Here is a 13,974-nt window from a genome sequence, read left to right as displayed (position 1 = left end):
CTTGTGATCCATTCACACTTTTATCCAACATGGCTGTAACCTTAAAATAAGGCGTTTTCGTGAATACCTGTCATTACTGCATGCAGATAACAGCATCTGACTGAAAGGAAGATGCCAAGTACACAGCGGTGACTACTTCATTTACACCTCCTTGAGCTGCAGCTCTCCCTGGCTGCTTCTATTTCCCATTCTCCAACCGAAACTCTCTTACATCCAAGTAGTAAGAGTGGTAAAGAAAAGGAACTGGATGGATGTTTTACTATCCACAATTTGATAAAACCCTGGGTCACTGAAGGCCCAGGCTACTGTTTTCCTCAGTGGTTACCAGGCTGAGCTGAGCTGATACTGGGATCCCTGCTTTGCTATCACATCCATCCCCCTTAAGATATATATGATTTAAAATAATAATATTGTTAACTCATGTTTTCTCTTTAGAACATTAACCCAAATGGCATTTCTCTCATACGACAGTATTCATTCAAACCACAATGTGAGCACTTCGGCTTACTGCCCATTTATTACTAACCGGTATTTTCAGGAAATACAGGTTCAATGCCAACGCCATGATCTGAAGGTGCAGCCACCTGAACAGGGTCTCGGAGGTAGATGCCGCGGTTATTTCCAACGGTAACAGTGAAACCTAATTTATTAGCAAATGATGTATTCTGAACGAGGTAGTCATAGGCTTTATCAACCTAATTAAAAGAATACAAACAGTAAAATATCAGTGGTTCGGTCAAGAAAACATTTTGTTATAAATTACCAATTCAATTTCAGTCATAAAAAAGTACAGGCGAAAAGCTAGTTTCTACATTCGCCTCTCTAAACTACGTGGTAACCCTACATAAGGGGGAATTCTACCCTTTCAGACAAAGCACCAGCCTGACCACTCACCTCCAGCTCCGCTCTCTAGATTCACACAGCTAGTCCCAAGTGACCAAAGTCAGGCACTCCTCCATACGCCATTAGATTCACAGGTTTTGCCCTCCCCATCTTCGCTTGGAATTTCTACCCTCCATATGACTTAGGTTTACTGTATTTCTCTCTTACTGAAACAAATTTGTCTCAACTACAAAATCTGATTTCATATCCTCTTTGCTTACCAGTTCAGAAACTATTATGATCATATAATGTAGAATCAGATAAACTCAATCACTGTTACAACAGGAAATGTTATCCAGTAATAGCTAAGACCGTATCTTGATGATTAATCCATTTTTCACAACAAACAACACTACCTGAATAATACCATGTCCTTGGGCAAATACTTCTATATTGTCAGCCTTTACTGCAGTATTTTCTAGAGCTCTTCTGACTGAATGAACCGTGTAGTTAACGTTATTAGCTTTCAGACCTGAAATTTGAAAAAGCAAAAGCAAGAAAGGAGTATTAGAGAGTTTGCTACTTGAAACCTTCTTCCCTTCACCAGTAGAGAGAACATGTACATTCTCTGGCTTTAACATCCTGTGTTTCAACACTCATTTCTTAATCTTTCTGAAAAAACTAAACTACAACAGCCTAACTCAAACTGCTAGCATCACGTAAGGATCTCATTCAATAAAAATCGAGGTGTGCCCGTTACGCAAGGGCACCAGTGTGCACTCTGCAAAGGTGATGCAAATGTGTGAAGCAGATACCTGAAGGCATTCGAATGACATTTTCTCTAAAACACTGCTGGTCAAGTGGGCACCCGGTTGGCTCAGATGGTAGAACACGTGACTCTTGATCTTGGGGTTGTAAGTTTGAGCCCCATGCTGGGTGTGGAGATTACTTAAATCTTAAAACATTGCTGGTCAAATGATATGGTTGCCAGGGATACTAATCAACCTGGCTGTGTTACAGAAACCAAGGGAACTTACAACAAACCAGCAAAAAACATGCCGAGGCCTGACCACAGCGCAATTAACTCAGCATTTTTGAGACTGAATCCCAGGTACTGATACTGACTAAAAGCTTCCTGGGTGATGCCAGGAGTAGCCAGGCTGGGAATGACTGTTCTGTGGGAAGGATATGGAAGCCACCAATTTGTCAACTTTGTGTTGACTACTGTTGTTAGAGATAAAAGATGAGTAATACTGCATTCCTGTCCACTCCAGAGTTCATCAAACGTATGCGCACTTACAATATGTTAAGAAACGAACAAAACAAACATGAAAGTATGCTGCTTTAAGAGTGAATCGAGAAAGGGGCGCCTGGGTGGCTCAGTCATTAAGTGTCTGCCTTCAGCTCAGGTCATGATCCCAGGGTCCTGGGATTGAGCCTGGCGTCGGGCTCCCTGCTCGGCAGGAAGCCTGCTTCTCCCTCTCCCACTCCCCCTGCTTGAGTTCCTGCTCTCGCTCTCTCTCTCTGTCAAATAAATAAAATCTTTAAGAGTGAATCAAGAAAGTGGCCAATTTTATCAGTGAGCATCCAAAAGAAGGGGACGCTCTATCACGGGAAGGAATAGGAGTCGAACCTTACCAGAACGTACGGGAGTTTGCAAGGCCAAAAAATGGCACAAAAGAATTCTAGGCAGAGAGACTAAGCTGTACAAGGACGAGAGGCTGGAGCAACCCTGAAATGTGGTGAGGTTGAAGAGAACTAGAAATGAAGGCAGAGAGTCCTGAGACCTCATGAGAGGAACGCTCCTAAGGTGGAAGCTTTGTGACAACCTGGTGACGGCAACTGAGTCCCAGTCAATGCCACTGCCACCTAATCAATACCGTGACCCTCGGGCACAACACCCCAGAAACTCCTACCTCCCTTCCCACTTTAGTTATCCCCACAGCAATAGTCATTACCTTTTAATGTGTAATATAAACTAATTTTAAATTCTATTTACAGTCTGTCTCCCACAGCTATGATAAATTCCACAGGGGCAGGTACCATTGAGCCAAAATAATGCTTGACAGTCATTAACAGCAAATAAATGTATTTGTTGAATGAATGAATACACATTCAAATCCTTATTATCACACAATTATTTTCCATCTTAAACTTTACTTTGAGCCAGGACATGACCAATTCCACACATTTTCTCACCATGAGAACTTCAGAAAACACAAATATCTGTCTGCAATAAAGAGAAATTTATTCAATTACTTTTTATGACCACTGCCTGACTTCATATTATGCTATAAACTGAAAACAAGAGTTGAGTTAGACCAAGTAGAGCACTAAGCAATGTCCTTACCTGAAAGTATCAGGGCGATGCCCCCACACGCATTGGGAGAAGACATGGACGTCCCGTTCATTAGCTGAGTTCCTCTCAATGTCCAGTTGGGAACAGAAGCAATGGCTCCTCCTGGCGCACTGACACTTACTCCAAGGGCCCCATCAGCACTAAATGAAAAGCCATTAAAGTCTGCTTACGATGGTGAGAACTGGATCAACATGGGCATTCGTAAAAAGGCCACTAGTCAAATAGATTAGAGTACAATACCATGGATAATTTGCAGTATTGGAATCAGTTGTAAAAAAATACCCAGCACAGCTATTTCCCCGTTACATTGCAATTATCTTCCTTAAAAGTGGACAAAATCTTGTAAGTGTGTTTGTATGTATCTGGGATTATGCGCCAAAGGTATCAGGTGTATTTCTGGAGGGAAAATAAACTGTCATTGCTGATTCCTTGATGAATGCACTTTTTTCTTGTCTGCAACAAGTAGAAGCTTTGCCTTTATCTAAAGTTTAACATAGCATCGTCCAATAGAAATATGTGAGACACAGAGGGCATTTTATTTATTTTTTAAAGATTTAATTAATTTATTTGAGAGAGACGGCATACACGCTTGCATGCGTGCATGCTCAGTGGCGGGAAGGGTAGAGGAACAAGCAGACACCCCACTGAACTCTGAGCCCAACATGGGGCTCCATCCCAGGACCCTGAGATCATGACCTGAGCCCAAGGCAGCCGCTTAACCGACTGAGACACCCAGGCACCCCCAAAGGGCATTTAAAATTTTCCAAAAGCTGCATTTACAAAAAGGTAATGTGGGGCGCCTGGGTGTCTCGGTCGTTGAGCGTCCGCCTTCAGCTCAGGTCATGATCCCGGGGTCCTGGGATCGAGCCCCGCATCCGGCTCCCTGCTCCGTGGGAAGCCTGCTTCTCCTTCTCCCGCTCCCCCTGCTTGTGTTCCCTCTCTCGCTGTGTCTCTCTCTCTGTCAAATAAATAAATAAATAAATCTTAAAAAAAAAATAAAAAAGCTAATGAGAAACTGATTAAATTTTTTAATAATGTATTTTATTTAACCCAACATATCCAAAATATAATTTCAGTATGTTATTAGAAATAAACGAGATGATTTATATTCTTTCTTGTACTAGTCTTAAATATCTGGCGTACATCTCACACTTAGAGCACATCTCAGTGCAGACTAACCTCACGTGACTCACAGCTGTCACACTGGATGGCTCAAGTCCACAGGCCCCCTCGTTGAGGGCTCTTGACTCCATAGGGTAATGAGATAATGTACACACAGTTCATCGCCATGTAGTCACCCAACACAAGCTCTGCACCCCCCACCCCAAGTAAAGGAATAACATGATGACATGCTAACTCCGTCTTCCCTGGAAGAGTGGCCGAAAGTTCCCCACAAAAGCTGTTGCCCTCTCCCTTCTACCACTCTTTTCCAACTGACTGGACTATTCTTATTACTGGCTAAGAATACTAGTGCACTTTGGTTTCAAATTTTCAGAGAGCTAAAAGCAATGTAAATAAGATCCTCCTCCTGAAATGGGTTGGTGGCACCCAGTTTAGTGATTATTTTAAAATAAACACTGTTAGATAAAGATATATTGACCTATAAAGATTTTCATACAGTATTATTGAGGGACAAAAGGTCACAAAGGTACCTGAATAGTGTGATCTCCCATTTATGCACAGGACAATGACTAAAAGAATGTGCACCAAAATGTCACCCAAACACATCACAGACAATGAGATTTAGGGTAATTTTTACTTTCTTCTTTGCACTGTCTATATTGTCTACCAACATTCACAATGAGCATGTGGTATCTTGTAACTGGAAGAGTCATAAATTCTGACTACCCCCTGTTGCTCTCTATTTATTTTACACTACTCCGCTAGTGATTAATCACAAAGCATTTACTAAGTGCTCTAAAAAGGGTTCCATGACTCTGAGAAACAAACTGAGGGTTTTAGAGGGGAGAGGGGTGGGGGAATGGGTTAGCCCAGTGATGGGTATTAAAGAGGGCACATATTGAATGGAGCACTGGGTGTTATACGCAAACAATGAATCATGGAACACTACATCAAAAACTAATGATGCAATGTATGATGACTAACATGAGGTAATAAACAAAATAAAAAAAATAAAAAGGATTCCATGATATGTAAACATAATTTTTATTAAAAAAAATAAAATGTTGGGGTGCCTGGCTGGCTCAGTTGGTAGAGCTGTGACTCAATCTCAGGGCTGTGAGTTCAAGTCCCATGTGGGCATGGGGCCTACTTAAAAAAAATAATAATAAATATACAAATAAAATTTTCTTTACATATAACTTTCGTATTCCTTATTAAAAAACTTTACATAAACATGATGTAAGTTTCCTTAAAAAAGCTAGTGATGTTTTTCTTCTAAAATGCAGTATGTAATAAAAATTTAAAACATGCTTATGAACAGTATTCGGTAATCTGTCTTTAAGCAATATGCCATACTTGTGAACACCAGTAAGTCAAGTAAATTCTGTATGTCTGACAGTCTTTCCTGACAAACAGGATTTTTCAAATAGTACACAGAATATGCCCCGTTCAGTGATCACTACTCAATGTTTTATACCCTAATAATTAAACCATGTATTTGTAATAATATTCCATGTTTACAGCATAGTAAACATGAACAAATTCTCTCAATTCCTAGAATACCTGGTTTGTGAACCAGTATCTCCTTAATCCAAGCTTCCCCCATAATTCATGAACTCATTTTTAAAGATTTTTTTTTTTTATTTATTCATTTGAGACACAAAGATACATAGCGAGAGAGCACAAGCAGGGGGAGGGGGAGAGGGAGAAGGAGACTCTCGCTGAGCCAGGAGCTCGATGTGGGGCTCCATCATCCCAGGACCCCGGGATCATGTCCTGAGCCGAAGGCAGACACCTAACAACTGAGCCACCCAGGCACCCATTCATGAACTCATTTTTCTTTCTTTTTTTTTTAAGATTTTATTTATTTATTTGACAGAGAGAGACACAGCGAGAGAGGGAACACAAGCAGGGGGAGTGGGAGAGGGAGAAGCAGGCTTCCCGCCGAGCAGGGAGCCCGCTGCGGGGCTCAATCCCGGGACCCCGGGATCACGACCTGAGCCGAAGGCAGACGCTTAACGACTGAGCCACCCAGGCGACCCAATGAACTCATTTTTCTTGAAATAATTCTTTAAATGTTCTACGGGCAAATAAGACTAACAAAGGCTGGTTTAAACATTCTCTGATACTTTGTGCTTATATTGACTGTACATAAAATATTTCAAATTCAATTTTAGAAGAGAATCAATAAGTTTAATAATTAGTACTTTTATTAACCGAATATAAAACATGTAAACCTTTGCCAACTTTGACTCTGAATCCTGGCCACTCTTATTCAGATGTGGAGTTTTAGGCCAATTAGTTCGGCTATGTGGGCAGTACATGGTGATGATACAGGCAAGGCTTGATAATCCACATGGAGACCTATAGCCTGAGTGCCTTCAATAACAGTTACAGTAAACTACTGAAATAAGTGTATTTTTTAAGAAGAAATTATCTAGGAAAGAGTAGGAAGATATCTGTAATTCAAAGGATTAAATCTGGCATTACCACATTTGACCTGATTCCAACCAATTTTTCTAATCTTTTTTTTTTTTTTAAAGATTTTGTTTGTCTATTTGAGAGAGAGAGAGAGAGAGCGAGCGCACAAGTGGGAGGAGCAGCAGGCAGAGGGAGAGGGAGAAGCAGACTCCCCGCCGAGCAGGGAGCCCGATGCGGGGCTCGATCCCAGGACCCTGGGATCATGACCTGAGCCGAAGGCAGACACTTAATCAAATGGGCCACCCAGGTGTCCCCAATTTTTCTAATCTTATACTCAGAACAGTTATGTCATACATCTAACAATAAAATATCTGTAATTTATTCCTTTGATTACGTTTCCCTGAAATCAGATTGTTCCTCAAAATGAAAAAGTTGAAAAGTAAAAACCAAAAAGTACCTGGTAAAGTTACCAACAGTTTGTTGCTTGCCACCATGTAGTTTAACAAAATAGTTGTAACAGACCTGTGTACTACTCTCAACCTACCTGGGGCCTCTTGAAGACCATGTGTACTGATTTGCCGGTAATTTCTCTCTCAGAGAATACTCAGCAACCATCATATCGGGAGAAACATATGCACCAACACCTGTGGGATGAATTTCATCACGAACAAAAGGACATAAAATTAGATCCTAATTCTAAACCCACTGTTCACTCAGCTGTGTGACCGTGTGTAAATCACTCAATCACCCTGTACCACAGTCCTTGTTCATAAATGGAAAGAAAGAAAACTTAATAAGCAAGGAAAGTTTACTATGTACCAGACATTAAACTAGGTGCTTTGGTTTTGAATATAAAAATACCTACCAGGATTATCATGTAGATTAAAGACAAAAATATACCTAAAACTGCGTGTGTAAAAGAAAAAGAGAAATTTGTTTTAAACTATAAAATATAACTTTAGGAAAATAATGGAATTAGTTTGCCTTCATTTTTTAAATGACCATTGTATCCAAAATTCTACCCATAAAGTTGGCAGTATCCCTCTTCCCCAAAATGGCTGTAAAAATGAGCCAACAGCAAAGACATTTAACATGCTGCAGTCTTCCAGGTAAATATGTAAAGGCAGACTAGTCAAAAAGGCTCTAAAGTCATAGACTTACAGGGATCAAACTCAGTTTCCTCATCCTAGATATCTGGAAACGGCCTAGAAAGGGCTGAGAAAATGTACTAAATATACAGTGACTGGCAGAGAAAAGACTTAGAATCCAGGTCGGCCAGCTCCTAATTCTTCACAACATACACACATGCAGAATAGAAGACTGGATAAAATATGTGAGTTAAGAGGATTTAGATTAACAGTGCTGCCACTGTTACAAAAAAATTGTAATCACTTTGGAAAATGTAGTTTAAATTTTTCAGTGAGTCTGGGGACAAGAAAATGCCAAAACACCGAGTACTGTGGCAGAGGGGTGGATTTTGATCTTTAAGTACCTTTCAGTTCTATTTTTTGTTTCATTTTAATTTGTGTATTTAAAACATCTAGAGAACTGAAATGCAAAGGACAGATCACTGGTAGGCACTGTTGTCTCAACACACGATTTAACAGAATGACTTCAGCAAGAGGTTTTAAATTATACAAAGCAAGCTACACTTTGCTTGAGATTTAGAAGCTATAAATAAAAGTATGCCCTATAAGCTAAGATCACTGTTACTTAAATTTTTTAAAGGACCAGTTTCTAAACCTGGACACCCAAATATTATTATGTATCTGTAACATCTACAATATCCGTATGCCTTTAATAATAACTATATTATGTATACATTCAATAACTGTATTGACGTATACACCAGAAAAATCATTTGGGACCAAACAGCATTTCTTGTCACGCATCCAATTACAAATGTTGGAAGGTATGAGCCTCACGCTGCTCTCAGATTTAAAAACAAAGGAAAACATTCTAGGCACCAATTCTAACCTATTTGTTCTCTCGGTTCATTATCCTCCTCAGTCATGCTTTGTATTAAGAAAACAGCAGTGGGTGTTACGCTTTGTGGGTGTTTTCGCACAACTTGGCAGCTACAGCTAATTTTATCATTTTCATATTATGTATGCAACTCATTTTGATCTCCCTTAACTCCTGTTGACAGGCATCTTCCCCATCGAGTGCAGTGAAACGGACACCACCACATTATACCCGACAGACTGAACGGTGCAAGAGAAGCCACGTTCACAGAATAAATGTGTTTCAACTGCTTTTCTTCTCATTACTAAAGCTCCCTTTCTTGATATCTGATTCTCTCTGCATGCCCCAAGAGAAATTAAAGGAGGAAACTATAGTATAAATAAGCAGTCATATACTATAAATAAAAAGTGAAGCAAGTCTCTATGTTTACGTTGCTCACTTAGTCTGGAAAAGCGTTTCCTTGCTCATTTCTACCTATCGAAATCCTCACTGCCACGCTTCTTTCCGAAAGCCTCACCTGGATTCTTGAATCAGAAGTACGTGCACTTCTGCAAAGCCAGACTGTCCCCGTGCCTGCCTCACACCACTTCCTCCCGCCCACCTCAGGGTAGCAGCTCTCTGCTAGACTCTGCCTTCCTGAGGGCACACTCGCAAGGTCCACAGGGGCTCGCGTACAGCAGAGATACAATTAATGTCAGATTCACTGCTCGTTTTTAAACAAGTCTATTTCTCAAGCAGGAAGCTAACCTATGACACTGGATGTCGTTCCACCCGGACAGCCGACCGTAGAAAGACATGGACCATTGTTCCCAGCGCTTGAGACGTAAATGATGTTATGCTTCCACACTGCTTCACTGATTACCTCACAAATTCTCCTGAAAGAGAGAATTTCTTTGAACATAGAAAACAGTCCCATTTTTCAAGACATGTATTATTATACTGTGAAGAGATTTTTAAATACAGTTTTCATAAAAACCAAACTAAAAGATGGGTTCTTAGTAGTAGAACTCAAAGAGCGGCTACAAGGGAGAAGTGTGCATTAGAAGCAAGGGACACCCACAGACTGTAAATGCTTAGCCTTATTCCTGGTGTGTATAATATGAAAATGCCGTTAGAACGTGTGGTTGAGTAACTTTTGGCACATCCACCGCTGGTGGAACATGACACGGCCAAGCCCCAACACCTCAGCTGGGTTTTAGTGTAAGGAAGGAGTCATGAGACCAAGGTAATGTGGGAAGAATGCTAGATTCAACGTGGAATATACGTAGGGCCCAAAGGCAAATACTGCAATAACAGAAGGGACTGACGAGCTAGTGGGGAAACAGAGAGTGTGACTTCCACCCTCCCCTTAATATAATGTATTCAGAAATGACTCTGCAGGGGATTCCTACATACATTTATGATTAGTGGCAAAGGTGAGGGGGAACTAAGGCAATAGGGAGAACTTCAGAGTAAGATTTAAAATACAGAGTCTGGTTAGAACTGGACAGCAAACAAGAAATGCACTGGTATTAAATAAAGGAGATGAAGTTAGACCACTGAGAAAATGCAGTCAATAGAAAAAAGGCATATGGCCAAGAACGCCACAATCCTGAGTGGGAAGGGAAGAATATCAGGGAAAGAGGACCTCAAAAGGATGAACGTCAAAGGAAGAAAGAAATACACTTAGGTAAGAAAAAGGTACTGAGGCCAGAGAAGAGGGCAAGTTTACGTTCATGAAAGAAATGAGTGAGGATGATAGGGTGATTGTCACAGGGGAGGAAAGTGGTGTGTCATAAGGAACCTAGTACTGATTATCTGAGAAAACTGAGCTATTTGAAAACAGCAAACTATAGGGTCTGGCTCAGTAAAATTTTCATCTTGGCAGAGCCCTATTAAAGAGCTTCAGAAACCGGCTGACAGGTAGATACAGACGGCCTGGTGGGAATGGGGGAGAGGTGATCACTAAGTAAACACTCTAAATGAAGCCATTTCAAAGTTACTATTATGAAGAAGAAAAAGGTGAGGTAACATGAGTTCAAGGCTGAGCCACTGAATTTAGCAGCAGGACATCATGACACAAAAAGGCAGGGAGTCATGTGACACACATCAAACTGCACCAAGAAGCTTCAGAAACAGTGACTATACCAACCAACCACGCTCTGCTGGAAAAGTGAGGGAAAGCAGTGTGAAAGGAAGAGATCTGTCTGGGAGCAGTTTTTAAGGAGAGGAAATGGCAACCAGACAGCCAGTGCCTGAGTGACTTTTAACCCTGAGCACTTCATTTATTTTATTTATTTTTTTTAATCTTTAAAGATTTTATCCAATTATTTATTTGAGAATGTGTGTGCATGCATGTGTGTGAGCGCTGGGTGGGGGAGTAGGGATGGGAGATGGGCAGAGGTGGAGTCTCGGAGAGACAGCGGCATAAAATCTCAAGCAGACTCTGTGCTGAGCATGGTGCCCAACACGGGGCTCCCTCCCATGACCCTGAGATCATGACCTGAGCTTGAAACCAAGAGTTCGATGCTTAACCAACTGAGCCACACAGATGCCCCCCAAGCACTTCATTTATTACACAAGAAGGGAAGGCAGAGAAGGTGGGGTCAGAGTAGGCTGTAGGAAGGTCAGGAGCCCCCTCTGAGGGCTTTTATCTTCTCTGGGAAAGAGGTAAGAACATCAGCTAAAGGAAGAAAGGAAAGGTCGCTGAAGGTCTTCGAGGAGAAAAGAAGGTGTAAATGACCATACAGGAGCGAAAGAGTAAATGCAGATGATCGAAGGCAATGCTGAGTGACCATCTGAGATTCCTGCTCACAAACTTAAAATGCAACATGAGTGTGAGTATCCAACTAATAATAAATTCGGTAGGTCCAGTGGTATCACTGAAGAGATCAGCAGGTTGCAGCAAGTCTAGCATTCTGTCAGGTCAGTACACCTGGAAGAGTTCAGGCTGCTTGTCAAGGAGGAGCTGTAATGAGGGATGGGGCGGTGAGTCTTCCTGGCTGGGAGGGAATCACGACATCACAGACAGGACCGTGGAACAGGGGCCGGGGGTCCACGAGATACACACTATCATCTAACCATGGGACTGCTCGTTTTCAGTTGTGGTATACAATCCAGTTATAAAAACACTCCGTACTCTCCATCAGCTAAAGTCTATGGCTCACAAGTATCCGAGAACACTCACCCAGAATTTGGCCAGTGAGTTGCTTCTCCATAGCTGTAGTTGACAAGATCACACTTATGACTTATGACTTCTATCATCTATTAAAGAGACAAAGAGTCTAGTTTAGGCAGCAATTTATACAAGATTAGCCAGTAAAGGCATGGAATCCTAGTTTCTTAACCAATCATCTTCTATTTCAAATCCAAATGTGTATGTTACTTCCAACTTTTAAGTTGAAAAACTTAAAAAAAAAAAAAGGTAGGCAGAGACACATAGTAAATAGTCAATAAAAAACACAACTAGCATGTGCAGAATGGAATGGTTCTTACTAAATTCTAAAATCACCGAAGTTAAAGTAAAATCTAATTCATACGTTAAAATGAAACACAGACTGTAAATGGAATTCTTCCTAGACTGATGGAGCAAGCTGGATAAAAGGTCGGTTTGGGTTTTTTTTTTAAAGTATCTCAAAAGAGTGCACTAGGGGACTTAATAGAAACGAGAAGTATAATATATTTTCATATTTTCTAAAAAACTGCATCTTAATAATTTTTAATAAAAATAATTTAAAACTGCATTAAGCGTTTTTGCTTCCTCAAAGTCCTGTATACCAAATACAGTCCAACATTTCTCAGTAAAATCAAGAACACTTCTTAAACCTAGAACTATCCACGATTACCCATCATTTTTCTTCTAAATCAACACCTCCCAAATACTCACAGCGCGTATAAGGCCCGTGCCTGTTTCCATTGTGCTCAGTCGGGTATCACCGATCTTGATGGAAAGAATTTGAGCACCGGGAGCTACACCATTCCGTTCAGGTTCTTCTGGAAAATGCCCAGCAGCTATACTAGCTACATGTGTTCCATGAGCTCCTAGAGGCAAAAAGAGGGGAACATGACAGAATATTTTCAGAGATTCAAAGTTTTAACCATTTAATTTACATATTACTAAGCATGATAAAAATAATCTAATAAAAATATTCTCTCACTTTAACACCTAACTGTATATTATTATCTTAAGTTTCATCAATAATTCACAAAAAAATGAAACTTTTTGAACTACATACACTATTCTGCTACCCTGGATTCTATCCTGTTCATTGAAAGCAAAATGCAAGTCACAAAGGTGAGAAAGTATCTGCAACATACACAACTGACAAAGTGCTTATACCCAGATTATAAGCTTTCTGATCCAAAAGAGAGAACACAGAAGCAAAATGGGTAAAACACTTGAAAAGCATTTCACAGAAGGGGGATAACCAATGGCAAATAAATATATGAAAAGATGTTCAACTTCATTAGTTGTCTGGAGAACACAAATCAAAGCCACAATGAGATAGCTCAGCATACCTTTCAGAATGGCTACGCCTTTATGGCTGACAACAGCAACTGTGGAGGAGGACCCTCACTCCTACGTTACTGGTGGGAGTAGAGACCGGCATTTTGGAAAGCTGAACACAGGCATACCCTACGATCCAGCAATTCCACTCCCAGCCTTACGCCCAACAGAAACGCGTGCACATGTATGCTAAAAGACATATGCAAAAACGTTCATGGCAGCATCGCTTGCAAAATTCAAAAACTTGGGGGCGCCTGGGTGGCTCAGTCGGTTAAGCGTCTGCCTTCAGCTCAGGTCATGATCCCAGGGTCCTGGGATCGAGCCCCACATTGGGCCCCCTGCTCAGCAGGAAGCCTGCTTCTCCCTCTCTCTCTGCCCCTGTTTGTGTTCCCTCTCTCAATGTCTCTCTCTCTCTGTCAAATAAATAAATAAAATATTAAAAAAAAAAAAAAAGCAAAATTCAAAAACTTGAAACAACCCCAAGATCCATCAATAGTAAATGGATATATGGTGCATTCATGGATTAAATATTATACAACAATAGGAACTACTTTAAACACTGTGAGATGAAGCACACAAAAATAAGGCTGATCTAGAGAATTCACACACAGAAGGATATATACTGAATAATTCCATGTATATAAATGGAAACACATCACCTTGGGTTGATATGTGAAAGTGCCACTATTTAATCATTTCTGACCTATAAAAACAGCAATATTACTGGGTGGTTCAAACTAATGTAGTGGTAGAAATGAGGGCTGTAATGAACTCTGGGAGCACTGCGGGTAGATCAGTG

The 13,974-nt window shown here is 40.7% G+C and overlaps 1 protein-coding gene across 3 annotated transcripts in view; it reads right to left on the bottom strand.

Moving 5' to 3' along the window:
* TPP2 (tripeptidyl peptidase 2) overlaps positions 1-13,974 on the bottom strand; it is a 69,382-nt gene that overhangs the window by 29,936 nt on the left and 25,472 nt on the right. For all 3 annotated transcript variants that reach the window (XM_028112007.2, XM_028112008.2, XM_088021891.1), the window contains exons 7-13: positions 12,555-12,709; positions 11,856-11,932; positions 9,437-9,564; positions 7,269-7,368; positions 3,173-3,321; positions 1,239-1,354; positions 527-695 (exon numbers count right to left, since the gene is read on the bottom strand). In XM_028112007.2, the coding sequence (XP_027967808.1) occupies positions 527-695; positions 1,239-1,354; positions 3,173-3,321; positions 7,269-7,368; positions 9,437-9,564; positions 11,856-11,932; positions 12,555-12,709 (894 nt within the window). The remainder of the gene's footprint in view (positions 1-526; positions 696-1,238; positions 1,355-3,172; positions 3,322-7,268; positions 7,369-9,436; positions 9,565-11,855; positions 11,933-12,554; positions 12,710-13,974) is intronic.

Source organism: Eumetopias jubatus, unplaced genomic scaffold (assembly GCF_037043125.1).
Source record: "Eumetopias jubatus isolate StellerSeaLion01/CBP00866 unplaced genomic scaffold, mEumJub1_p1.0 scaffold_3, whole genome shotgun sequence".
NCBI classification, from domain to species: domain Eukaryota; kingdom Metazoa; phylum Chordata; class Mammalia; order Carnivora; family Otariidae; genus Eumetopias; species Eumetopias jubatus.
The sequence above is the reverse complement of the archived record's forward strand: the minus strand, read 5'-3'. Positions and strand labels throughout refer to the sequence as shown.